The 27,836-nt window shown below is 50.8% G+C and overlaps 1 protein-coding gene across 3 annotated transcripts in view; it reads right to left on the reverse strand.

Moving 5' to 3' along the window:
* TEAD4 (TEA domain transcription factor 4) overlaps nucleotides 1-27,836 on the reverse strand; it is a 68,678-nt gene that overhangs the window by 18,144 nt on the left and 22,698 nt on the right. For 2 of the 3 annotated variants that reach the window (XM_057556170.1, XM_057556171.1), the window contains 2 exons: nucleotides 3,829-3,893; nucleotides 3,416-3,478 (listed from right to left, as the gene is read on the reverse strand). Coding sequence is in view for 1 of the 3 variants with exons in the window: in XM_057556169.1 (XP_057412152.1) it covers nucleotides 3,416-3,478; nucleotides 3,829-3,893; nucleotides 22,234-22,240 (135 nt within the window). In the remaining 2 variants the exon portion in view is untranslated. Of the gene's footprint in view, nucleotides 1-3,415; nucleotides 3,479-3,828; nucleotides 3,894-22,233; nucleotides 22,489-27,836 lie in introns of all 3 variants that reach the window. The other variant, XM_057556169.1, reaches the window with a different exon arrangement.

Below are 27,836 nucleotides of genomic sequence, written 5' to 3' on the forward strand. Positions count from 1 at the left end.
CTCTATGGGTCCCCTCTATGGTCCAAAGACCCCCCCCCCAAAATGGGTTCACCTTGCAGAGGCTCTGAACAAATCAGCAGTATGACCTGCTTATAATAATAATAGTAATAATACTTGGTTACTACTTGTATTAGCCAGTGGTCCCCATCCTGAGCTCCCCAATCCCAAAGGTCTTCAAAACCAGTAAGACAGCATACTGTATGTCAGAAAGCCTAGTGGGTCCAAAAGAAGACCACACATACAGACTGAACAGCAAGTATTATTCAGTATGGGAAGCATTACTGGAGACAAAAGGTTGGTTTATGTCAACTCGGGAGCTCTGATTAGAAATTCTGTATCTTTATGATGAATTATTTTTCAAATGGGAAAAATAAGTGGGCCCTTTATTTAATAACCAGATTGGTGGACCCGAATCTGTCCTGAGTAATAAGCAAGCTAACTGCTGAGGGAGGTCCTCTCGGCCCGCAGCTGGTTTTGCATATGACTTCACTCGCCCGGGGGTGGGGGGGAGCATCACCACGGCGTCGGGCCCGAAGGGTCCAGGTGGTGCGCCCGGCATCCTGCGCGATGAGGTCTGGGGCCAGGCCCTTCCACTCGGCTTCTCAGGGACCCTTACGCTCGTGGGGCACGCACGAGACAGCCCCCGGAAGGTAAAGAACGCCGTCTCACTTTGGTTCTGAACATCTCAGTGCCCCCGTGAGGCTGGCAGGACTCGTAGGCGCCCCGTTCTAAGATGAAGAAACTGAGGCTCAGAGGATTTAGGGGACTTGGGTGTTGACAGGGGTCACGTGACAGTCGGCCCTTAAGGTCCGTCCGGGATGGCTCATCCGTGACCTCTGACCTCTGCAGGCCCGGGGGGCTGAGCAAACCAAGGAAGGAGCACATCAGGGTCTGACGGCACCCGTCCTCACCACAGAGGGCCCGGGAGGCCGTGCTGAGTGGTAGGACACCCCAGCCCACTGTCCTTTTGGGGCCAAACTTGGGCCTTGCTCTCAGGCTGTCTCTGATAACCAAAGCATCAGGCTGCCTCTCCCCAAGGACTCTGCTGATTTCGGGAGGGAGATGCCATACACGCCCAGGCCCGCTCCCTCCAGGACACGAACGGGGCGGCAGGCCGCGCCCCAGGAGGCCCACAAACCTCTGTTAACAACTGCACTGGTGGGACGCCAGAGAGCTCCAACCCTGTGTCGGCAACCTGAGTCCCTTCCCGATGGCCAGTCTAAACGAACGGCCAGGGACCAGCAAGTGGGACAGGAATCAGGTGGGAGTGGGGGATGACATCAGTGACCAGGCTACTGAATTTTGCGGCTGGAGGGGACCTGAGATACCACCTTGCTCAACCCTGTCATTTTACAGGCGGGGAAGCTGGATGGAGCTTGAGGCAGGTGGGTGACATGGCCGAGGGCCCACGGCCCAGGGCAGAGCCAGGCCAGACCAGGGCCGTGACCCGAGGATTTCTACCTGACCTTGCCATCCACCAGGGAGCTTAACTACGTTGGGCCCCAGACCCTCTGGAGAATATGACAAAATCCTCAGACCAATCTTCTCCGAAAAATGCATGTACATGAAAATGTGCATATTATTTAAGGGGCCCATGGCTCCCCTTGAAGCCTGTCCAGCGGTCCCCAGAGGCTGTTCCCAGCCCCATGTTAGAGCCTGTGGGCAGAGACAGGCTCAGTTCCTCGAGCACACGTGGGCCGTATAGCCCACGGGAATCCAAAGCGCCCCTCGACGGCTCTGAACAGAACCCTGGACATTCGGCTCTCCATCCGGTCCCCTACCAGGCCCTGGTGAGTCACAGGCTGACCAGAGAGGGGAGTGAGGAGCAAGTGGGCTGCAGGGCCGGGGACGTCCGGGTACACATGTGCCAGCCTGAGAGGGAGGGACCAGCAGCTGCGGCCCAGCCAGCTGTCCCGGGGACAAAGGAGCGAGGGCTGGGCCACAGCTGTGAGGGGCGGGGGACAGCTGGGCTGATGCAGAAGGAATGGGGCCTCCTGGGAGTTCCCACCCACACCGTCAGAGCCTCCAGTGTCAGGGTCACGGACAACGGGGCCAGATGGGGCCTCTGTGGTCCTCTACTCCAGGGGCTTTTAAACTGGGTTCTGGGGTGCTTTCGGGTTCGAGAGTCATGGGGGCTGAGAGGTGACTAGCACGAGGGGTCCCTAGCCTGCTTCTCGCCAACCTAGCTTTGACCAGAGTAGCTCCTCTGATAACGGATCGGGGTGATATTTAATTTGGGAGAAAAACGAAAGGGCTGGGACTTCCCTGGTGGCGCAGTGGTTAAGAATCCGCCTGCCAATGCAGGGGACACAGGTTTGAGCCCTGGTCCAGGAAGATCACACATGCCACAGAGCAACTAAGCCCGTGCGCCACAACTACTGAGCCTGCGCTCTAGAGCCCACGAGCCACAACTACTGAAGCCCGCGCGCCTAGAGCCCGTACTCCGCAACAAGAGAAGCCACCACAACGAAAAGCCCGTGTGCCACAACAAAGACCCAATGCAGCCAAAAATAAATAAATAAAATTTTAAAAAAAAACAAAAAAAGGGCTTCCATTGCTTTAAAAAATGTTTGTGGGGAATTCCCTGGCGGTCCAGCAGTTAGGACTCTGCGCTTTGACTGCCAAGGGCCCGGGTTCAATCCCTGGTCGGGGAACTAAGATCCCGCAAGCTGCACAGTGCGGCCAAAAAATAAAAATGAGAATAAAATTAAAATGTCTGTGGATTTACTGGTCTCAGCCCCAAGTGCTGGCTCCTCCTACCAAGCGGCCATAGACTCTTCTGTTACATCCACCGTGATGGGCAGCCTGCTGCCTCCCAGGGTTCAGCCAATGGCCCCTGGGGCCAGGGTCCAGGAGGCCCGAGTCCCGCGGGGAGGGGACCCCCACCGGCGGCTGGTCCCCCGTGTAGCAGTCAGTCGCCTGTTGGCAGACAGGCCTGCAAGGTGGGGCCGATCCCGGGAGCCCCACCAGCCCTTCCCCCAGCGTGGACCCCACCCCGCAGGCCTGCCACCCACAGGATCTGGGTGACGGCAGTAAGGGGCCATGCGGTCCGCAAGAAATGGGGTCTGGAGGGCAGTCCTGCTGCTCTAACCACGGGACTCTGGGTGTGCCCGGTTCCTCTGAGCTGCAGGGGGCGGGGAGCAGAGCAGGAGACCGGCCTCTGTCTCCCAGGATGCCGTGAGCCTGGCCATTCACACACGGACACACAGACACGGCCCCCAGTCAACGTCCTCTGCGCAGGTGGGAGAGAGGTTACAGGCTGAACCCCACTTTCCTCAGCACTGAGAAGCTCACTGGCTCCACACGTAAGCAGCCAGCCCCAAAACCCAGGGGAAGACTTTTCCTCCTGGGAAAAGAGCCCCAACTCCCGGGAGGCTGGCCCACCCGAGCCCTCCCACTGCTGCCTTTGCCTTACCTTTAGCTTGGCCTGGATCTCGCGGGCTTTTCGCCGAGCCAGCACCTGGATGTGGCTGGACACCTGTGGCAGGAAGAGGGGTTCCTGTCTCCCCGACGGCCGGCTCCCCTGACCCTCAGCCCTCCACAGCCCCCCATCCCATCACAGGCTGAACGGATGAACGAATGAACGAAAGGACCAGTCACTGATGGGACCTCGGCCCCACCTCTCCCAGTTAAACAGAAGTGCAGTCGGATGGGGAGGGGTCTCCTCCCAGGCGATGGCAGAAGGGACCCCAGGGAAACTGACCGTCTGTGGTACACCCAGCAGAGGACCCCTCCCAAGCTGGTCCCCAAAGTCCACACCCGGTCCTGCGGAGGGCCGGGCCCACCCTGGGAGCCGACCAATGCCGGGCTACCTGCCCCAGGGCCTACCTGCTTCCTGGTGCGGGTCTTCCCTGTCCGGAGCTTGATGTAGCGGGCGATCAGCTCATTCCGACCTGCAGAGACGCCAACATCCACTCAGCGGGAGGACCAGGACAAAGGCAGGCAAGCTCAAGGGCCCCTTACCGGCCCTCCCCAACCTGAGTGGCACTTGGGGTGAGGATTCTGCAGGGCCCCTCCCGCCCTCCTGAGATCCCAGGGATCTCCCAGCAGCAAGAGGAAGCCGAGGCCTCGCTGGGAGACCGCTAACCTGAGACCAGGGTGACAGGGCTGTGGATCTCTGGCCGGCGGGCACACAGCTCAGAAAGCCCCCTCAGAGCCTCCCCCCACTGCAGCCTGGCAGCCTCCTCCTTGGCCCTTCCCCCGGGCAGCTCCCACGGTCCCCACCACCTCCGCTAATGAGCAGGACCCGACAGGATGTCTGCCCTGTCTGTGGGCAGCAAGGGGGACGGGGGACACAAGTGCCAAGACACAGAGTGTCTCCAGAGGAGAACCCGTGGCCCGAACCCGGACACAGGGAACCCAGCCAAGCACAGCTCCACGGCTCCAGCTAGACTGTCAACAGGTCACACGAGTGCTCGCTGCGGGCCCAGCCTCCTAGAGGTGATGCTGCAAGATCCCCCAGGACTACGGGGCCCCACGTCCTGCCTTATCGTAAATGAGATCAGGACAAGGGGTTCCCTGCTTTCCAGAGCTCACCACCCGGTGGAGGAGAGAAGTGTGCCCACATGACGGCCCTGCGCCCGTGTCCGACGGGACCATGCCACGTGCTCAGAGGGGGAGGGGCCAGCTCAGGCTGGGCGGCCAGGTGAGCCTTGAGCTGCACTGACCACCGGTAGGATTAGACCATAAAGAAGGGCACTGGTGGGGAGAGGCAGAGCGAGAGGGTTTGAGCAGGAGTTATTACCTCCTTTCTCCACCTCCGGGACCTGCCCTGTCCTGCTGGGCCTGGTTGAGCCTGGAGGGCTGCAGCAGCGGGAGTGAGGGAGCTGCTGATGCAGGGAAGAGGCGAGACAAGTGGGCTGTCCGCCACCTGGGCTGTAACCAGAGAGCACGGCCAAGGCCACATGGGGCCCCCAGCTGACCTCTCCCGCCTGCCAAGGCTGAATCAAGAGGCCACCCTCAGAAATCCTGGTTCAAGATGGCAGAGTAGAAGGACGTGAGCTCACTCCCTTTTGCGAGAGCACCGGAATCACAACTAACTGCTGAACAATCATCGACAGGAAGATACTGGAACTCACCAAAAAAGATACCCCACATCCAAAGACAAAAGAAAAGCCTCAGTGAGATGGTAGGAGGGGCGCAATCACAATAAAATCAAATCCCACAACCACTGGGTGGGTGACTCACAAACTGGAGAACACTTACACCATGGAAGTCCACCCACTGGAGTGAAGAGTGAAGGTTGTGAGCCCACATCAGGCTTCCCAACCTAGGGGTCTGGCAACGGGTGGAGGAATTCCCAGAGAATCAGACTTTGAAGGCTAGCGGGATTTGATTGCAGGACTTCGACAGGACTGGGGGAAGCAGAGACTCCACTCTTGGAGGGCACAAAGTAGGGTGCACATCGGGACCCAGGAGAAGGAGCAGTGACCCCAGGGGAGACTGAACCAGACATGCCTGCTAGTGTTGGAGGGTCTCCTGCAGAGGTGGGGGGTGGCTGTGGCTCACCATGAGGACAAGGACACTGGCAGCAGAAGTTCTGGGAAGTTCTTCTTGGTGTGAGCCCTCCCAGAGTCTGCCATTAGCCTCACCAAAGAGCCCAGGTAGGCTCCAGTGTTGGGTCACCTCAGGCCAAACAACCAACAGGGAGGGAACCCAGCCCCACCCATCAACAGACAAGTGGATTAAAGTTTTACTAAGCTCTGCCCACCAGAGCAACACCCAGCTCTACCCACCACCAGTCCCTCCCATCAGGAAGCTTGCACAAGCCTCTTAGATAGCTGCATCCACCAGAGGGCAAACAGCAGAAGCAAGAAGAACTACAATCCTGCAGCCTGTGGAATGAAAACCACATTCACAGAAAGACAGACAAAATGAAAAGGCAGAGGATTATGTACCAGATGAAGGAACAAGATAAAACCCCAGAAAAACAACTAAAGGAAGTATAGATAGGCAACCTTCCAGAAAAAGAATTCAGAATAATGATAGTGAAGATGATCCAGGACCTCGGAATAAGAATGGAGGCAAAGATCAAGAAGGTGCAAGAAATGTTTAACAAAGACCTAGAAGAATTAAAGAACAAACAAACAGAGATGAACAATACAATAACTGAAATGAAAACTACACTAGAAGGAATCAATAGTAGAATAACTGAGGCAGAAGAACGGATAAGTGACCTGGAAGACAGAATGGTGGAATTCACTGCCGCAGAACAGAATAAAGAAAAAAGAATGAAAAGAAATGAAGACACCCTAAGAGACCTCCGGGACAACATCAAACGCACCAACATTTGCATTATAGGTGTCCCAGAAGGAGAAGAGAGAGAGAAAGGACCCAAGAAAAAACTTGAAGAGATTATAGTTGAAAACTTCCCTAACACGGGAAAGGAAATAGCCACCCAAGTCCAGGAAGCGAAGAGAATCCCAAGCAGGATAAACCTAAGGAGAAACACGCCGAGACACATAGTAATCAAACTGACAAAAATTAAAGACAAAGAATAATTATTAAAAGCAGCAAGGGAAAAACGACAAATAACATACAAGGGAACTCCCATAAGGTTAAGAGCTGATTTCTCAGCAGAAACTCTACAAGCGAGAAGGGAGTGGCATGATATATTTAAAGTGATGAAAGAGAAGCACCTACAACCAAGATTAGTCTACCCGGCAAGGATCTCATTCAGATTCGACAGAGAAATCAAAAGCTTTACAGACAAGCAAAAACTAAGAGAATTCAGCACCACCAAACCAGCTCTACAACAAATGCTAAAGGAACTTCTCTAAGTGGGAAACACAAGAGAAGAAAAGGACCTACAAAAACAAACCCAAAACAATTAAGAAAATGGTAATAGGAACATACATATCAATAATTATCTTAACTGTGAATGTATTAAATGCTCCAACCAAAAGACACAGGCTTGCTGAATGGATACAAAAACAAGACCCGTATATATGCTGTCTATAAGAGACCCACTTCAGACCTAGGGACACATACAGACTGAAAGTGAGGGGATGGAAAAAGATACTCCATGCAAATGGAAATCAAAAGAAAGCTGGAGTAGCAATTCTCATATCAGACAAAATAGACTTTAAAATAATGTTATAAGAGACAAGGAAGGACACTACATAATGATCAAGGGATCAATCCAAGAAGAAGATAATAACAATTATAAATATACATGCACCCAACATAGGAGCACCTCAATATGTAAGGCAAATGGTAACACCTATAAAAGAGGAAATCGAGGGGCTTCCCTGGTGGCACAGTGGTTAAGAATCCACCTGCCAATGCAGGGGACATGGGTTCTTGCCTGGTCTGGGAAGATCCCACATGCCACGGAGCAACTAAGCCCGTGCGCCACAACTACTGAGCCTGCGAGCCACAACTACTGAGCTCATGTGCCACAACTACTGAAGCCTGCACACCTAGAGCCTGTGCTCCGCAACAAGAGAAGCCACTGCAATGAGAAGCCAGCGCACCACAACAAAGAGTTGCCCCCGCCCGCCGCAACTAAAGAAAGCCCATGCGCAACAATGAAGACCCAACACAGCCAAAACTAAATAAATAAATAAAAATTTTTTCAAAAAAGAGGAAATCGACAGTAACACAATAATAGTGGGGGACTTTAACACCTCACTTACACCAGTGGACAGATCATCCAGACAGAAAATTCATATGGAAACACAAGCTTTAAATGACACAATAGACCAGATAGATTTAATTGATATTTATAGGACATTCCATCCGAAAACAGCAGATTACACTTTCTTCACAAGTGCACATGGAACCTTCTCCAAGATAGATCACATCTTGGGTCACAAATCAAGCCTCAGTAAATTTAAGAAAATTGAAATCGTATCAAGCATCTTTACCGACCACAGCACTATGAGATTAGAAATCAATTACAGGGGAAAAAGTGTAAAAAACACAAACACATGGAGGCTAAACAATGTGTTACTAAATAACCAGAAGATCACTGAAGAAATCAAAGAGGACATCAAAAAATACCTAGAGACAAATGACAATGAAAACACGACGATCCAAAACCTATGGGACGCTGCAGCAAAAGCAGTTCTAAGACGGAAGTTTATAGCAATACAATCCTACCTCAAGAAACAAGAAAAATCTTAAACAAACAATATAACCTTACACCTAAAGGAACTAGAGAAAGAAGAAAAAACAAAACCCAAAGTTAGTAGAAGGAAAGAAATCATAAAGATCAGAGCAGAAATAAATGAAATAGAAACAAGAAAACAACAAAGATCAATAAAACAAAAAGCTGGTTCTTTAAGAAGATAAACAAAATTGATAAACCTTTAGCCAGACTGATCAAGAAAACGAGGGAGAGGACTCAAATCAATAAAATTAGAAATGAAAAAGAAGAAGTTACAACGGACACCACAGAGATACAAAGCATCCTAAGAGACTACTACAAGTAACTCTATGCCAATAAAATGGACAACCTGGAAGAAATGGACAAATTCTTAGAAAGGTATAACCTTCCAAGACTGAACAAGGAAGAAATAGAAAATAGGAACAGACCAATCACAAGTAATGAAATTGAAACTGTGATTAAAAATCTTCCAACAAACAAAAGTCCAGGACCAGATGGCTTCACAGGTGAATTCTTTCAAACATTTAGAGAAGAGCTAACACCCATCCTTCTCAAATTCTTCCAAAAAATCGCAGAGGAAGGAACACTCCCAAACTCATTCTACAAGGCCACCATCACCATGATACCAAAACCAGACAAATATACTACAAAAAAAGAAAATTACAGACCAATATCACTGATGAATATAGATGCAAAAATCCTCAACAAAATACTAGCAAACAGAATCCAACAACACATTAGAAGGATCATACACCATGATCAAGTGGGATTTATCCCAGGAATGCAAGGATTCATCAATATATGCAAGTCAATCAATGTGATACACCATATTAACAACTTGAAGAATAAAAACCATATGATAATCTCAATAGATGCAGAAAAAGCTTTTGAAAATTTTCAACACCCATTTACGATAAAAACTCTCCAGAAAGTGGGCATAGAGGGAACCTACCTCAACATAATAAAGGCCATATACGACAAACCCACAGCAAACATCATTCTCAATGGTGAAAAACTGAAAGCATTTCCTCTAAGATCAGGAACAAGACAAGGATGTCCACTCCCGCCACTCTTATTCAACATAGTTTTGGAAGTCCTAGCCATGGTAATCAGAGAAGAAAAAGAAATAAAAGGAATACAAATTGGAAAAGAAGAAGTAAAACTGTCACTGTTTGCAGATGACATGATAATATACATAGATAATCCTAAAGATGCCACCAGAACACTACTAGAGCTAATCAATGAATTTAGTAAAGTTGCAGGATACAAAATTAATGCACAGAAATCTCTTGCATTCCTATACACTAACAACTAAATATCAGAAAGAGAAATTAAGGAAACAATCCCATTCACGACTGCAACAAAAAGAATAAAATACCTAGGAATATATCTACCTAAGGAGGTAAAAGACCTGTACTCAGAAAACTATAAGACACCGATGAAAGAAATCAAACACGACACAAACAGATGGAGAGATATACCATGTTCTTGGATTGGAAGAATCAATACTGTGAAAATGACTATATTACACAACGCAATCTACAGATTCAATGCAATCTCTATCAAATTACCAATGGCATTTTTTACAGAACTAGAACAAAAAAATCTTAAAATTTGTATGGAGTCACAAAAGACCCCAAATAGCCAAAGCAATCTTGAGGGAAAAAAATGGAGCTGGAGGAATCAGACTCCCTGATTTCAGACTATACTACAAAGCTACAGTAATCAAGACAATATGGTACTGGCACAAAAACAGAAATATAAATCAACGGAACAGAATAGAAAGCCCAGAGATAAACCCATGCACATATGGTCACCTTATTTTTGATAAAGGAGGCAAGAATATACAATGGAGAAAAGACAGCCTCTTTAATAAGTGGTGCTGGGAAAACTAGGCAGCTGCACGTAAAAGAATGAAATTAGAACACTCCCTAACACCATACACAAAAATAAACTCAAAATGGATTTGAGACCTAAATGTAAGACCAGACACTATACAACTCTTAGAGGAAAACATAGGAAGAACACTCTTTGACATAAATCACAGCAAGATCTTTATTGACCCACCTCCTAGAGTAATGGAAATAAAAACAAAACTAAACAAATGGGACCTAATGAAACTTAAAAGCTTTTGCACAGCAAAGGAAACTATAAACAAGATGAAAAGACAACCCTCAGAATGGGAGAAAATATTTGCAAACAAATCAACGGACAAAGGATTAATCTCCAAAAACAGCTCATGCAGCTCAATATTTAAAAAAAATAAAAAAACCCAATCAAAAAATGGGCAGAAGACCTAAAGAGACATTTCTCCAAAGAAGACATACAGATGACCAAGAGGCATATGAAAAGCTGCTCAACATCACTAATTACTAGAGAAATGCAAATCAAAACTACAATGAGGTATCACCTCACACCATTTAGAATGGGCATCATCAGAAAATCTACAAACAACAAATGCTGGAGAGGGTGTGGAGAAAAGGGAACCCTCTTGCACTGTTGGTGGGAATGTAAATTGATACAGCCACTATGGACAACAGTATGGAGGTTCCTTAAAAAACTAAAAATAGAATTACCATATGACCCAGCAATCCCACTACTGGGTATATACCCAGAGAAAACCATAATTCAGAAAGACACATGCACCCCAATATTCATTGCAGCACTATTTACAGTAGCCAGGTCATGGAAGCAACCTAAATGCCCATCGACAGACGAATGGATAAAGAAGACATGGTACATATATACAATGGAATATTACTCAGCCATAAAAAGGAACGAAATTGGGTCATTTGTAGAGACGTGGATGGACCTAGAGACTGTCATACAGAGTGAAGTAAGTCAGAAAGAGAAAAATAAATATCGTATATTAACGCATATATGTGGAATCTAGAAAAATGGTACAGATGAACCAGTTCGCAGGGCAGAAATAGATACACAGATGTAGAGAACAAACGTATGGACACCAAGGGGGGAAAGCGGCGGGGGGGTGGGGGGGGTGGGATGAATTGGGAGATTGGGATTGACATGTCTACACTGATGGGTATAAAATTGATGACTAATAAGAACCTGCTGTATAAAAAAATAAATAAAATTCAAAAAAAAAAAAAAAAAAAGAGGTTCCCCTCAGGAGGTCTCATCTGCCAGAAAGACACACTGGCCTGTCTGTGTCGGGGAAGGAGGGGGAGGCCGAGACCCTGGGGACACCGTCTGTGGGCTGGTCTGCTTCTAAGCCCGTGGTCCAGCACCATGTCTCTTCTCAAAGCTTTCCAGGGAAAGGTACTCCACAGGTGGTCCAATGAACGTGCAATAGTCCTACCCTACATCTAACTAGAGGCACTCACGCTGCAGCTGTGAGAGGCAGAGTCTAACCATCACCAGTGACGACTGGAAACGGTCACAGGATTGGGAGTCGAGGAGCCAGGCCGCAGCCCAGCAGCTCCACAAATGAGCTCTGGGGCCTCGGCCGGTCACTTCCCTCCGGACCCTCACACAGCCTTCTCTTCTTAAACATGCGCCCTGACAACCATAGGCTTTTCATTCAAATGTGCCCAAATTGGACAGACTTTGGAAACAGACCTGAACTCTGGCTCAACAACAGCTCTCTGGGACTCAGTCTCCCTTCCTGTCAAACGAACATGTTCCAGGCCCCCGTGAGGAGTCCAGTTCCAAAAGTCCAGGGGCAAACAAACGGCAGGGCGGGAAGGAGGTCCCCTTGAGCCCCGAGGCTGAGGACAGCGCTGGTGGGCGTGGTGACGGAGAGGCCTGGTGCCGGCGGTGGGAAAGCTGGTGGGATGGGGGGACACTTTGGTCTGGAGGCGCCTTAGTCACCGGCTGGGATCCGGTTCTCGTGCTGCTCCAGCCCACACCACGGAGTGGGTAGCAGCCCACCGCTTCTGTGTCTGTCTTTTCCTGCTAGATTCTCAGCATCTCAGGAGGGGACCACACCTCCCTTCAGGTCTGCATCCCCAGGACCCAGCAGCTATTTGCCAAATGAACGAATGACTCTGCCAGCAAAAGCTGATGCCTCTGATTTCAAACTAGGTCAGAATCCAGCCACTTCTCACCACCCCCGTGTCCAAGCGACCTCCCTCCCTGGCCAGACGGCGGAACGGGCTTCTGCCTGGATTCCCTGCTCCCAATCTATTCTCCACGCAGAAGCCACAGCCATCCTGTTAGAACCCAAACCCCCTCCAACGGTGCCCTCCTCCCTCCCTTGAAAGTATCCAAGCCCCTACAATAGCCTGAAGGCCCCCGCAGGATCTGTCCACCCGCCCCCAGCTCAGCCCTTCTCCAACCTCCTGCCAGCGGCCTTCGGGTCTCTGAGCTATTGCTGGTCGTGCCAGGCCCCTCCCACCTCAGGGCCTTCACGCATCCTGTTCTCTGCCCCAGAGACCCGTACGGCCCACTCCCTCACCTTCAACCCCGCGGGCATCGTTGCTCAACAGCCGTTATCGGGGGGACGTCTTCCCTAAACACCCCACTGAAAGCTGAGGTCACCCCACACCCCCTTCACTTTCTCCAGCTCATTCTAATCACCATGTGACCCACTTACTTATGTAGCGCACGGTCTATCCCCAACTCCCATCAGGAGGAAAGCTCCTATGAACAGGGGTTCTTGTCTCTTCACACCTAAAGCTAGAAAAGTGCTACACACAGTACACACTCAATAAGTATTTGCTAAACGAATGACAAGATGTTGGTCACGTCTTCTGCAGGAACACTGTGAGATAAAGTACAAATAACCTTTCACTTCCGATTAGTCCAACATCATTCTCAAAGCGCTTTCCTATCCCGGTCTCATTTGAGCTTCTCTCTGCAGAAGCAAATCCAGATTTTGGTGAGGCCTAAATCATCTAAAAACTGGGAGGTCCTCTCTGAGAAAAAGAATTGAAAATACAAACACAAAATTAGGTTAAGGAGGTGATGGGTGGGTTCACTCTCTTGATGGTGGTGATGGCTCCGTAAGTCAAACTTACCGAACTGTCCACTCCAAATACGGATTGTTTATGGTATGTCAATTATATTTCAGTAAAGCTACCTTAAAGTTTTTAATTAAAAATAAACAGTTTTGAGAATTCCCTGGCAGTCCAATGGTTAGGACTCGGCACTTTCACTACTAGGGCCTGGGTTCGATCCCTGGTCAGGGAACTAAGATCCCACAAGCCGTGTGGTGCACCTAAATAAATAAATAGAGTTTAAAAAAAAATAAAATAAAAAGTTTAGGCGCCTGGAAGGGGCCCATGCAGGTGAGGGGCCCCGAAGTGCGAGCCTCACTGACGTCACAGGAAATCCGACCTCCCCCACAGAAGGGCAGGCAGATAGAGAAACTGAGGCCAGAAAATCTCACTCAGATGGGCCACCGGCAGACCTAGGGCTGACACCCGGGTGTGAGTCCTGGCTCAGCCACTTGGAAGTGGCACAGGGCCTGGCGGAGAAGGTGCTCGGTCCGCAGGAGGTCCATTCCCAGTCCGGGCGGGCCTCCTGGCCGGACGCAGTGGCGTGTACTCTGGAGCACCCGTTAAACAGCAGCTGGGAGGCCCCTGCCCAGCCCCGGCTGAGACCCTCACTCCACACGTCACAGACGACCCCCATGTCATGAGGACGGAGCCCCCGCCCAGCCCCGGCACGACCTCTGTCTCTGCCACAGGGTCCAGCTCTGCCTACAGACAGGCCCCAGGCACGGCCCGGGCCCTAGGCACGAGGCCAGCAGTGGGGTCACAGGAGCCAGACCCAGGGTCCCAGGCTGGCTCGGCTGTCTTCGTACGTTTCAAGTTGTGCTCCTCTCCTCCCGGGAGAGGCCTCCTCCTCTCCCTTGCGGCCCCTCGGACCGTGTTCCGGCCAGGCCTGTCCTGCTGCTCAGCAGGGGAGATCCCCTGGGTGGGAGTGGAGCCCTGGGTTTCTCTGGGTGTCAGGAGCCAAGGGGGGCAAACAGCTCCCTTCCTGCCCCCTGAGGTCCTCCCGAGGTCAACCCGGCCACTCAACTGCCTCCAAACCAGCTGGCATCTAATCCAGGCCTTTTACAGACACAGGGAACTGCTGTAGTTTCTTTGACTCTTGTGATAACAGTAACAATAATGAACGTCTGTGGAGCACTTACAGGTACCCGTACGAACACAGAGTGAACACGGTAAACTTTACGTGTGTTCACACGTTCATCCTCACAACAGCTCCTGCAGCTGGTCTCTCGTCTTCATTCTATCCGCAGTGTGGTTCTAGAGTCTATCTCCTAACTTCTCTTTAACACAGGATTGAGGGGATGGACCAGGGGGCACCAGGGGTCCTAGCTAGCCTAAGCGAGAAGAAACTAAGGCCCAGAGAGGGAAAGTGATTTATTCAAAGTCACATGGTTTATTACTGTCCCAAGGCCACAGGAACATCCGTTTCTAAGGCCACACCCAGGGCTTCACAATGGCTGCTTTTTCCCACGGATGTCTCCCCTGGCTGGGCTGGGAGTGTCTTCTGCCAGAGGCCATTCTGCTCCGCCTCTCTGGACCATCCACCCACCTCCCACACCCCGCCGATTCCCTGGGTCTCTGCGTGAAGTAAGTCCTTAGTGATGTCTCACTGCTCCTGGCCCTGACCCTGCCCCTGGCCCAGGTCCTGCAGGGAGAGCCAACTATTTGAACCAAAAGCCGGCCCACCTGTTTGTTTTTGTTTTAATATTTATTTTATTTATTTAGGCTGCGCTGGGTCTTAGTTGTAGCATGCATGCGGGATCTAGTTCCTGGACCAGGGATCGAACCCGGGCCCCCTGCATTGGGAGCGTGGAATCTTACTCACTGGACTTCCAGGGAAGTCCCAATGCCCACCTGTTTTCACTCTCTCCTGGACAGCGGTACTCAGAGCTGTAGGAGCCAAAGTGCCCTGGATGATTGAGACGCCAGGAGACTCCCAGAGCTGGGGGAGAAGCAGAGAGATGTAAGGAGTGTGCAGAGCCGTGAAGCCACAGTGAAGGCAGCAAAGAAGAGCAATGGCAGGGGAGCTCCCTGGTGGCCCAGTGGTTAGGATTCCGGGCTTTCACTGCCATGGCCCAGGTTCAATCCCTGGTCAGGGAATGGAGATCCCGCAAGCCACATGGCGTGGCCAAAAAAAAAGGGCAACAGCAGGAGGAAACTAGTAGAAAATCCAGGTGAGCTGGTGGGAAGGCAAGAGCTGCATCCTCGTCCCAGCTCTGCCACCAGCTGCATAACCCCAGGCCTCCCACTCTCTGGTGGTTGAGATCCCGGACCGGGGCAGGAGGCCAACCTGGACCACGCGGAGGCCAGCCGGGCAGCTGGGCATTGCAGTGTGGCAGGTGGCCTTGGCCAACCCCAGAGAGGGCCTGGGTGGGACTGGAAAGGACACCCCACCAGACTGTGGCCCATCTGTCAGAGGACATGTGTCCAAAGCCCCCACAGCCCCACCCACCATGGGCAAGGACGGCAGTGGACCCTCGGGCTGAAGGCGGGGCACTCCCAATGCAGGGTCCACACAGAGTGACAACCACCTTCTCCAAACCCCACACCCAGGGTCACACATGTCCTGCCAGCCACCCCAGGCTCTTTCTTCCTCAGTCACACAAGAGCATGAAAATCCCATCTGCTAAATCCTGTCTGGGACAGGCCTCTTCTGTGTCTCATTTCCTCCCTGTACCAGCCCTACCCCAGGGCCGTAAACATATTCAGGGTTTATGCCCTTTAAGAAGGGTCATCAAAGACAGTTGTTTTGCTAATATTGTTGATAAGGTCCTATTAGAACTAAAGCTATTAGTTTTCAAAGTTGAAAAGGGCTTGAGCTTCCCCTGCAGGTAGATAGATCTTTGCTTCAGCAGAGGCCTCACAGGGAGCTCTTTACCAGAGCTGACATTTCACCCCTGCTGGCGGGGGTGGGGAGGAGGCCAGCCCCCACTAATGCCCACGGCCTGGCCTGGGGGTGCCCTGGCTAGGGATCAACTGAAGCTATAAACACCTGCAGCTGGAGGAGGAGGCTATTTGTGGAGAAGAAACTTTTCATGCCTGACATCTGAGCTGTTACCACCATTGTCCCTGGAGGGCTCTGAGGCTTCTGGTGAAATCCTACACCATCTTCAAGGCCACTCCACCTCCAGCCCTGGTGACAAGGTCTGTGCCTCCCTGGGCTCAAGTTATTTGAGCTCCTTAAGGGCAGAAAGAGTTCCCCTCCAGATCTGCAGCCCCACGCTGTTCACTGGCACCTCTCATCCCAACAGCTACACTAAAGACGGTGTCTTCTTTCAATTAGTACATGAAAAGATGCTTGACATCACTAACCTTAGGGAAATGCAAATCAAACCATGAGATACCACCTCACACCCACTAGAATGGCTATTGAAAAAAAAAAAAACAGAAAATGGAAAATAACAAGCGTTGGTGAGGATGTAAAGAAATTAAAACACTTGTACGTCGCTGGCAGAATGTAAAATGATGCAGCCACTTGTGGGAAATAGTCTGGTAGTTCCTCAAAAAGTTAAACAGAATCACCATATGATCCAGCAGTTCCACCTCAAATAACTGAAAGCAGGGTCTCAAAGAGATATTTGCATACCCAGGTTCATAGCAGCATTATTCACAATAGCCAAAAGATGGAAACACCCACATATACATCAATAGATAAATGGATCAACAAAATGTGGTCCATCCACACAATGGAATATTATTCAGCGATTAAAAAGAAGAATGAAGTTCTGACATAGGCTACAACATGGATGAACCTTGAAGACCTTGTCCTAAGAGAAATAATCCAGACGCAGAATGGCAAGTACTATATGATTCCACTACCGTGATGTACCCAGAACAGGTAAATTCATGATCTACAGAAAGTAGATCAGAGGATACCAGGGCCTAGGGGGAAGGGGGAATGGGGAATGGGGAGTTATTGTTTAATGGGTACAGTTTCTGTTGGGAAGAACGAAAAAGTTCTGGAGATGATGGCGGTGATGGCTGCACAACAGTGTAAGTGTACTTAATGCCGCTGAGCTGTGCACTTACAAAGGGTCATATGGTGCATTTTAAGTTCTTCATATTTTCCCACAAAATATATAAGTAGGGCTTCCCTGGTGGCCCAGTGGTTAAGAATCTGCCTGCCAATGCAGGGGGACACAGGTTCGAGCCCTAGTCCAGGAAGATCCCATATGCTGCGGAGCAACTAAGCCAGTGCGCCACGACTACTGAGCCTGCGTTCTAGAGCCCGCGAGCCACAACTACCGAGCCCACGCGCCACAACTGCTGAAGCCCACGCACCTAGAGCCCGTGCTCCACAAGAAGAGAAGCCACTGCAATGAGAAGCCCGCACACCGCAACAAAGAGTAGCCCCCACTCGCTGCAACTAGAGAAAGCCTGCGCACAGCAACAAAGACCCAACGCAGCCAAAAATAAAATAAATAAATAAATAAATTTATTTTTTAAAAAAAAATATATATATATAAGTAATAAATAAATAAAACCAAAACCCCACAAAAGGTAGTATTATTATTATCCCCATTTTTCAAATGGGGACACTGAAGCTGAGAGGTAAATAACCTGCCCAACTGGCCACTGGGCAGAGTGGATGTGAACAGAGGCGCCCACCGTCAGGCCTCCAGAAGCGGGACGCCAGGGTTCCAGGCCAGAAGAGAGGGACACGCAGCACAGGGCAGCGGAGGGTCCGAGGACCACGGCGAGGAAGCAGCAGCAGAAGCTCGGATGAGGCTCTGTGACCTGTCCCATCGCCTCCGTGACCAGAGCCCGACTCGGGTCCAGCCTCTGCTCAGCCTCTCGTTAGCTAGTGACTCACCTCAGATGGTCCCTTATCACAACACTTTGCCCAGATCCCCACGGGGACCCCCAAACCCACCCAGGAAAGCCCCGCCTCTGGGCCAAGGCTCACTCCCCCCGCCTTCCTCCACCTGGCCAAGCTCCACTTCCTCCCAGAAAGCTTCCAAGATAAGCCAGCCCTCAGCTGACTGTCTACATACAACGTAAGTGCCCTCAGTTTACTTTCCAAAGATGTTCCTCCTGCCTCTCCTTCAACCACACAGCCACAGAGAGCAGAGACCACGGCGCCCAGCCGGGCCTGGTCCAGAGCGGTGGGGCCCTTGATGGGAACCGCCCAACGGCTAACAGGCAACGAGGCGCCAGGGAGACAAGGGAGACAGGAGAGGAGGGCAGAGACTTGGGAGATTCAGGGCAACGCCCAGGAGGGCCAGGGCCCTGGCGGGCAGAGGGGAGGAACGCCCAGAGCAAGACAGAGCCGGCCGCGGGCAGCCGGAGGGAGAGCCAGGCCGCCGGGGCCAGACGGGAGCCACGCTCACCTCCCGCCACCTGCCAGCGGGGCAGAGCCAGGCTGGGCGACGAGGTCAGCGAGACCGGCAGTGCCAGGGCGAGGGTCACACCGTGACGGGGCAAAACCGAAGGCTGCCGTGAGCCGGGGAAGGGGCGGCCTTGGCCCGGGAGCCGGTCCACGGGCGGGGGAGGCTCAGCGCGGATCTGTCCTGCGCCTGCGTGTCACCTGCATGTCTGCCTGGCCCTGGTCGGTGGCCCTGCTCTGGGTGTGCGGGGGCCGAGCTGGGGGCAGGACTGACCCCTTGTCCTCAGAGACTCCAGGTCTCGAATCCTCCTCTGGGCAGTTTGCTCTTCCTGCCTGAGGCCAGCTGCCCACCTGGAAACCAGCTGAGGCCTCTGGATGTGGGGCACTGGGGAGGGTAAGGACCAGGGCTCTCGGGGCACAGAGGATGGCAAGGGTGGGTCCCCGAGAGAAGGAGGGGTGGCGAGCAGCCTGAGGGAGCCCAGGTCTGAGCCAACTCGGCGGCTGGTCCCTCTACCGCCCCACCCCCTCCCACACCTGGGGCTGAGCTCAGAGCTATATATACCCCCCAGCTGGGCCGCTCCGCTCTGCCGAGAGAGCCCCCGTCCACTCCGGCAAGGCCCTGCCTTGGCTCTGCCCCCGAGCCTGTAAGACGAGATGGGGCTAAGCCAGCGTCTGCACCCCAGCGGGACGTGTACTCACGGAGGACAGGTGCCATGGGGGCTGGGTCGGTCGCCAGACTCCGCGGGGCGGCCCCTGGTCCCCCTGCCCAGAGCCTGACCCACCTGAGCCGGGGCCAAGCAGGAGGCAGGCTGGCTTCGCAGAGCTCACCAGGGCCACTCGGGGTAATGGGGAGCACTGACCACCGCCCCACCCAGCCCCCGCTCCTAATTACTACCTGAGCGACTCTGGGAGAAGCTCTTGGTTTCTCTGAGCTTCTCTCTCTGCATCTGCACAGGCTGTCACCCCTCCCATCGCTAAGAGGCTCCTGGCCTCGGCCCCTCCCTGTCTCTCAGCACAGGGAAGGAGAGCCGCAAAGGACGCCGGCAAGGCCAGGACAGTTCGCCAAACGCTGTTTTCATCTTGCTTCCCTCACTCAACGGCTCCCCTCCTGCCAAACACAGTTCCACCCCAAGGCCCGCTGGAAGTGCACAGCCTTGCCTTTCCCAAACCCTGTTTCCGTCACAGTCGCCAGGGGCCCAAAGATCAAGTCTCTTAAACCCTATACCTTCCTATGTGAATACGGATAGAAATAACCACCCATAACGACTAAAAAAAGCGAAGCCACCCAAATGTCCATCAACTGGGTGAAGAGATAAACACCATGGGGTCCATCCATATGATGGAATGTGACTCAGTCTTCAAAAGGAAGGACGTTCTGACACCTGCTACGACACGGAGGAACCTTGAGGACGTGATACTCAGTGAAACAAGCTGGACACAGAAGGACAAATACTGCGTGACTCCACTTACGTGAGGTCCGTAGAGGAATCACAGCCACAGAGACAGAAAGTGGATGGTGGGTGCCAGGGGCTGGGGGAGGGGGGGAGTGAGTGTTTAATGGGGACAGAGTTTCAGTTCGGGAGGATGAGAAAATTCTAGAAATGGACGGTGATGATGGTCGCACAACAATGTGAATGTACTTAATGCCACTGAACTGTACACTGAAAAATGGTTACAACGGTGTATTTTACCACCACACACAAAGAAACAGCTGGCCCACGGCGTCACTCGAACACTGTGTGCCGGCCCTCCACGGTCGGCACCTCCTGGGGCCTTCCCCACACGGCAGCACCCTCGGCTTCCTCCCTCTGCTGAGTGCCTCTTGCCCACCTGTGTTTGCCAGACCATTTGTCCCCTTAAAGCAAGAAGATGAATCCTCAGAGGTGCCTGGGCACCGATCACTGCCCCACCCAGGGAGAGGACAGCTCTCCAGCCACGCCCGGACCCGCCCTACACACCCCTCCCCCTCCTCCCCCTCCTCCCCCTCACACCTCAGCTCAGGACCAGCACGCGCCCCACCCTCCACCAAAGCGGTGGGGAGAGCCCAGGATACCAGAGCCCCCTCCTCCGCAGCTCCACGGGGAGGACCTCCATCTGCAGCCCCACCCCGGACACACAGGTGCTCCATACACAGCGGCCCTCTCCTCCACGAAGCTTCCACGGGGACCAAAAGTAAGAAGCAAGCATTAGAGCAGGAAGTGGTGAAGCAGGGAGGCCTGGGGGGCCCGACCCGGGGCGTGGAGGCCCACAGAAGTGGGGCCCCAGCAGAGCCCCAGCAGAGGGGCTGGTAAGGAGGGATGAGCAGCTTTAACTGCTGACCAAGGAGCAGACCCAGGGTCTAGCTCGAAAGGACCCTGCTTCCCCAACAAGCAGGAGAGAAGGAATCCCTTGGCCCTGCAGGGAAGGTGTAGGTAAAGGATGAAGTAGGCGGGGCTGTGCAGCTCCACGACTCCCTAGACCAGTAACTAAGCAGATTTGAGTTTGGTCCATTGAATTGTGTTGGTGTCCCCCCAACATTCACGTCCACCCAGAACCTCAGAACGTGGCCTTATCTGGAAACAGAGTCTTCACAGATGTAATTGGTTAAGATGAGGTCATACTGGATTAAGGTGGGCCCTAAATCCAATGACTGGTAACCTCTTACAGGTGTCCGGGTAAGAGGAGAACACACAAAGACAAAGAGAGGATGGCCATGTGACAACAGGGTCAGAGATGGGAGTGATGCAGCTACGAGCCAAGGACAACAAGGGCTGCCATCCGCCACCAGAAGCCAGGAGGGAGGCACGGAACAGACCCTCCACAAGGAACCAACCCCACGGACCCCTTGAGTTCAGACTTCTGGCCTCCTGACCCGCAAGGATACACTGCTGTTGTCCAAGGCATCCCTTAAATTTGTGGCAACTCTTACAGCAGCCCTCGGAGCTGAGCTGGGTCAGCCCCCGTGGGCCCCCCACACGGCTGACAAAGCATCTGCGCTGGGGGAGGGGCACCCGTGTGCGGGTGGTCGCCTGGCCTGGAGCCATCTCACGGGGGGCAGGGCGAGACCCTCTGTTGTCAGGGGCTTCAGCCAGTCAGAGACCCCCTCAGCTGCCCAAGACCCACGTTTCAAGCTGGGGGTCCTGGCGGGCTTTCCAGTGTCAATGGAGGCTGCCCTGAGCCTCTCAACAGCCGTTCAGTGTTTGTTTTGCTCCCCCAGATACCCTCTCTTCCACCCTAAAGTCAGCACTGCCGCGGGCAGAACGCTCAGTCCTTCCCACGGGGCTGCTGGACATTGAGTCTCTGTATGTTCCCATCCTCAGCGGCTCAGGAAGACTTAGCCTTTACCTGATGGCTCTCGGCTGGAGGGGAACGTCCCTGAGGGAAGGGTCCTCAGCCTCTCCGGGGACACGCCCGTCTGCCTTGTGTACAGTTACATGTGTGCTCACCCCCACCGAGCTGTGAGCAGGGTCTAGATCTGCCCCACCCTGCCTGACACACAGCAGGCTCCTGCATGGGGAAGGAAGGGAGGGAATGAGCCAGGACGGCCTTCCTAACCGCCCTACACTGCCAAGGTGGGAAGCTGGGAGAAGATGAGGCATTTGCCTGGGGGACGGCTGGAGGGATTTTCCTTCAGTACCACCTTCTCACCATCCTCCACATCCACCCAAAGGCGTCTCCTCCGAGGCCCTCCCATCCCTTGGGAGCCCAGGACAGAGTAAAGCAGCGTCCACCTGGGAGGAGCCCCAAGAAGTCACCCCGCTCCGTCACTTGGCAGGAGCGCGGTTGTTGTGCTGAGGCTGTTGCGAGGCCTGGACCGTGAGTTGGGGGGCGCTGCTGGCCAGGCCCGACAGCCTCCTTACCGTACATCTTGCCTTCGTCTGAGAGGATGATCTTGCGCCGACCGCAGGGCGGGTAGATGGCCAGCGCCTCCTGGAAGCTCTGCTCAATGTCAGGGCTCCACACGCCCTCCGCGTCATTGTCGATGGGCTTGTCCAAGGCCTGGCTGCCCCCAGAGACGTTGCTCCCCTCGGGGGAGTTGGGAGAGCTCCACTCGTTGGAGGTAATGGTGCCGGCCGTGCCCTCCAAGGCTCCGCTTGGAGGAGCGCCCGTTGGACCTGTTTGGGCAGAAACCATGGCATTGGTGGATGAATGTGCGGACCAGGGTCGGGGGGTACCCAGGAAGCACCACCCCCAAGCCAGGTGCTCCTCCTTTCCTGGCGATCACGGCGCAGGAGCTCAAGGGAAAGGCCGGGGATCCCAGGGAACAAAGGGTGAGGTGGAAGATCTGGGGGGTCAAGGGCAGGTCATCTCCCGTCCAGAGACCTCAGCTTCCCACCCTGTCAAAGGAGCTCGATGACCAGGCTCCCTCTGATCATGGCTCTAAGAACCCAGATGGGGCTGAGAAGTTGGAGACGAGGACCAAGTGCCAGGGATGTTCTACATTAAATCAAAAAGGGGCAAAAGGATGAAAGATATTGTGCACCGTTGGTGGGAACAGAAAATGGGGCAACCACTAGCGAAAACAGTAGGGAGGTCCCTCAAAAAATCAAAATAAGAACTACCATATGATCCAGCAATTCCACTTCTGGGTATACACCCAGAAGAACCGAAAGCAGGGTCTCAAAGAGATTATTTATACACCCATGTTCACAGCGGCACTATTCACAATAGCCAAGAGACAGAAGCAACCCAAGTGTCCACGGATGAATGAAAGCATAAACAAAATGTAGTATCTATATACAATAGAGTATTATTCAACCTTAAAAAGGAAGGTTGAATAACATGGTTGGACATGTTATTACATGGATGGACTTTGAGGACATTATCCTAAGTGACATAAGCCAGTCACAAAAGACAAATACTGTGTGATTCCACTTATATGACATCCTTAGGGTACTCAAAGTCATAGAGGCAGAAAGTAGAACGGTGGTTACCCCGGGCTGGGGGAGGAGGAGGTGGGGAGTTGCTGTTTAAGGGGTATAGGGTTTCGGTTTTGCAAGATGAAAAAGTTCCGGAGATGTGTTGCACAACAACGTGAATATACTTTTTTTTTTTCTGTTTTAAGTTTATTTTTTATGTTTTTTTTTTAATTTTTATGGAAGTATAGTTGATTTACAATGTTGTGTTAGTTTTAGGTGTATAGCAACGTGATTAGTTATACATATACATATATCCACTTGTGAATATACTTTTAACATTACTGAACTATACACTTAAAAATGGTTAAGATGGGGCTTCCCTGGTGGCACAGTGGTTAAGAATCCGCCTGCCAATGCAGGCGACACAGGTTCGAGCCCTGGTCCAGGAAGACCCTACACGCCGCGGAGCAACTAAGCCTGAGTGCCACAACTACTGAGCCTACGCTCTAGAGCCCACAAACCACAACTACCGAGCCCACGCGCCACAACTACTGAAGCCCACATGCCTAGAGCCCATGCTCTGCAACAAGAGGAACCACTGCAATAAGAAGCCCGCGCACCACAACAAAGAGTAGCCCCCGCTCTCTGCAACTAGAGAGCCTGCACGCAGCAACAAAGACGCAATGCAGCCAAAAATAAATAAATAAATAAATTTATTTTTTTTAAATGGTTAAGATGATAAATTTTGCACCATAAAATTATGGTTTAATTTTAACCATAATTAAAATACGAAACATGCAAAGTAAAATGCAGGTCACCATTCTCTTACTCCATTCCAGGTCAGGCTCTTTTCAGAGGAAGATTCTAGCCCTGGCAGATTCTCACATGTTGGGGATATGGCGAGGTTGACTGGCTGGTACCTCCAGAAGGTGACAACACAACCTTATTCTAGTCACTAGCATGAGACAAACCCAGGGACCTCTTGGCTCCAACTGTCCAAGCTGTGAATTTCTGGACACGATTCTCAGGGGTTTGGGAAGAAGCAGTACATACTAGTACTCTTAAAGGCAGTTCTTGAATTATGAGTACCAGGTGGGTACCATTTGCCTCCCAAAGCCCTCCCAAGCTCCCAGCATCCCTCCTCTCCCAGCCACCACGCGCATCTGCAAAGGAGGACCCCCCCTCCCCATCACACGTCACCCCCTCCCCCATTAGCCATGAGGAGCAGTGTGGTCCAGCAGCCCAAACCCAGGGCCAGGAATTGAAACACGAGCTCCCACCCACTTCCATCTAGGACCCTCTGAGATAAGACCTCCCCAGAGCACCTCTCACTTTCTCCCCCTTCCCCAGGCCTGTTAGAGGTACACATTGTTCACAGATAGGTGGGTATGAGGGTGAGCATGGTCAAGTTCACAAGGAGGAGCTGAGTGGGGGACAGCACATCCTGGGAGGGGTTGGAGGTTCCAAGAAGCTTGTCCTGGCTGCTGGCACAGACATGCAGTCGGAAGGAGGTTAGAACCACTGAAATTCAAAGTAGGAAACCTAACCCAATCCTCTCAGCTTGAGGATGGGGACACTGAGACCAGAAAGGCCTAGGGACGTGCCTGAGGTCATGCAGCAAATCAGTAGTGTAGCTGGGTCTGGATCTCCGCCCTCCAGGGTCCCAGGTCTTTTAGCATAACAAATGTCAACTTCCTCTCTGTGGCCAGTTAAAATAAGTTTTTCCCGAAGTGTGTCTGAGGGAGTCACTTGATCTGGAAGAAACTAGCTTATTCTCTACCAGAAATTCTGGTCTTGATCCTATGGTGAATGTTGAAACATTTTTCTGTACCTTCCAAAACAAACTTCTTTAAAGAGTTCCTAACTTTAATTTCTGGCAATACGGTAGATAAGACGGTTTTTAAAACTCACTCTGTAAAAGAAATCTAGAAATGATTAAACATAAGAAATACACTTTTAAATGCATAGCTGACTTCAGAAGAAAGTAAAGAGGCCCCAAATGAGACAACTCAAACCTATAACAATAAGCAAATGAGCTGTTACTACAACCCCAGGAAGCAGAGGATGAAGCTGATCTTAGTAATGAAGACACTGGGTTTTAGTGGCCACCCAGATGAGACCTTACACCTGAGAGATACAGGGAGGTTGGAACTGTGAACAATACCTCAGTCCTCAGAGAAAAGGTAGACTATTCACAAAATAGACAAGGAAGATTGTCTGTCTTGGCCTAAGCCCTAGGTACAAAAAAGAATTTTCTTTCCTAAGAATTTGTAGCCAAGGGCCTGCCCTTAAGTGGATTTGAGATTTGTATTTTATATAACGCAGGAACCCCCAGCCAATTCACAAAAATAAATAGTGATCCCAGGCTCAAAATCTCTGAGAAGACAATCTTAACTCAGACTGCAGAGATCCAAAGACTCGCTCAAGAATCTCAAAATCCAAAATTACAAATTTTAAGAGGAAACAGTTCACCATGATCAAGATTTGATGGGATTGGATCACCCAAGAACTACAGATAATTGAACAATCAGATAAAACTATTATATAATTGTATTTAAAATGATTATTGACTTAAGGAATTGGAAAGATGAGAATTAGACACTATCAAAAAGTACAAAGCAGACTGGGAAAAGAACCAAATAGAATATTTAGAAATAAACATTTTAGCCACTGAAGTTAAAAACTCAACGATTGAGAGTAACAGCAAATTAGACACAGCTAGAGAAAGAATTAACAACCCGGAAGATATATCTGAGGACATTATTCATAAATGCATTAAAAAGAATGAAGATAAAGAGCAAGAAGGACACAATAAGGCAGTTCAACATACCTTCAATTAACATTTGAGAAAAGTATAGAAAATGAAATAGAACAATATTTGAAAAAATAATGGCAAGGAATTTTGCAGGATTAATGAAATACATGAATCCTCCAATTCAGGAACCATACTAAATCCTAACCAGGATAAATTCAAATAAAATAAACAGATATTATAGAGACACGGAAGAATACCAAAAACAAAGAGTAGATCTTAAAAGCATCCAGAGTGAAGGGGCATATTACCTACAACGGAAAGACTATCATACTGATTGTATATATTGATAGTGAACTTGTCAACTAGAAAACCCACGATAACATCTCCAAATTATGGAGAGAAAAATAACTGTCAACCTAGAATTAGAAACCCAACCTAAATATCATTCAAGAATGAACATTAACTCAAAAAAAAAAAAAAGAATGAACATTAGGGACTTCCCTGGGGGTGCAGTGGTTAAAAATCCGCCTGCCAATGCAGGGCAACATGGGTTCAGTCTGGGAAGACCCCACATGCTATGAAGCAACTTAAGCCTGTGCACCACAACTACTGAGCCTGTGCTCTAGAGCCCATGCGCCAAAACTACTGAGCCCGCGTGCCACAAGTACTGAAGCCCACGCGCGTAGAGCCTGTGCTCTGCAACAAGAGAAGCCACTGCAATGAGAAGCCCGAGCACCACGACGAAGAGTAGCCCCCACTCGCTGCAAGTAGAGAAAGCCCGCCCACAGCAACGAAGACCCAAAGCAGCCAAAAATAAATTAATTTTAAAAAAGAAAAGGAAAAGAATGAACATTAAATAAAAGCATTTTCAGACAAAGACGGAGAGAATTTAGTAGTAACAGACCCTCACTGGAAAAAAACAAAAAATCAAAAACCAACAGTTTTGTTTCCTTTAAGAGGTATCTTAAAAAAAAAAAAAAAAAAAGGAACTGGTATGAAAAGATATTACATACATGGAAGAATAGTGAGCAAGGTGACTGGTAAAAACGAGTGAATCTAAATCGTACTAACTACATAAAAATAATAACAACAATGAGGATGACTAAGTTGGCCACACAATACACACACACATGCGAATGCAGAAAAACCATATTTCTGAACCATAAGCTCAGAAGACGCATTTGATACAAGACTCATTCACAGTAAAAACTCTTAGCACACTGTAGAAACAAAAGGAACTTCCTTAATCTAACAACAGATTTCTTCCCAAAACCTATTGTGATATTTTGATTTATAAGAAGAAGTACACATTTGGTCTTTGTCCTGTTTCTGACACAGAGCCCCCAAAACCCTTGAAATTTCCTAAGTGCTGAGAGCCATAAAGGTATCTTTTGTTACGGGAATGAGGTGCACCTGAGGATGGGGGCTGGTGGCCAGGAGAACCATCCAAGTGATTAGAGGGTGGAACTTTCAGCCCCACCCACCCAACCTCTGGGGAGGGGAGAGAGGCAAGAGGTTGAATTAATCGCCAACAGCCAACTATGTAATCAACCATACCTCAACAGTGAAGTCTCCATAAAAACACCAAAGGAGAAGGTTCTGAGAGCTTCTCAGTTGGTGACCATGTGCAGATATGGGGAGTGACTGCCCACAGGAAGGGCATGGAAGTTCTGCACCCTTTCCCTACGTCATGCCATATGCATCTCTTCCATCAGGCTGTTCCTGAGTTACATCCTTTTACAGTAAACAGGTAGTCTAGTAAGTTAAAAGTTTCTCTGAGTTCTGTGAACCACTCTAGCAAGTTAACTGAACCCAAGGGAGGGATTTATTGGAACCTCCAATGTATAGT

This window comes from Balaenoptera acutorostrata, chromosome 11, assembly GCF_949987535.1.
Source record: "Balaenoptera acutorostrata chromosome 11, mBalAcu1.1, whole genome shotgun sequence".
In the NCBI taxonomy this organism is placed as follows: Eukaryota; Metazoa; Chordata; class Mammalia; order Artiodactyla; family Balaenopteridae; genus Balaenoptera; species Balaenoptera acutorostrata.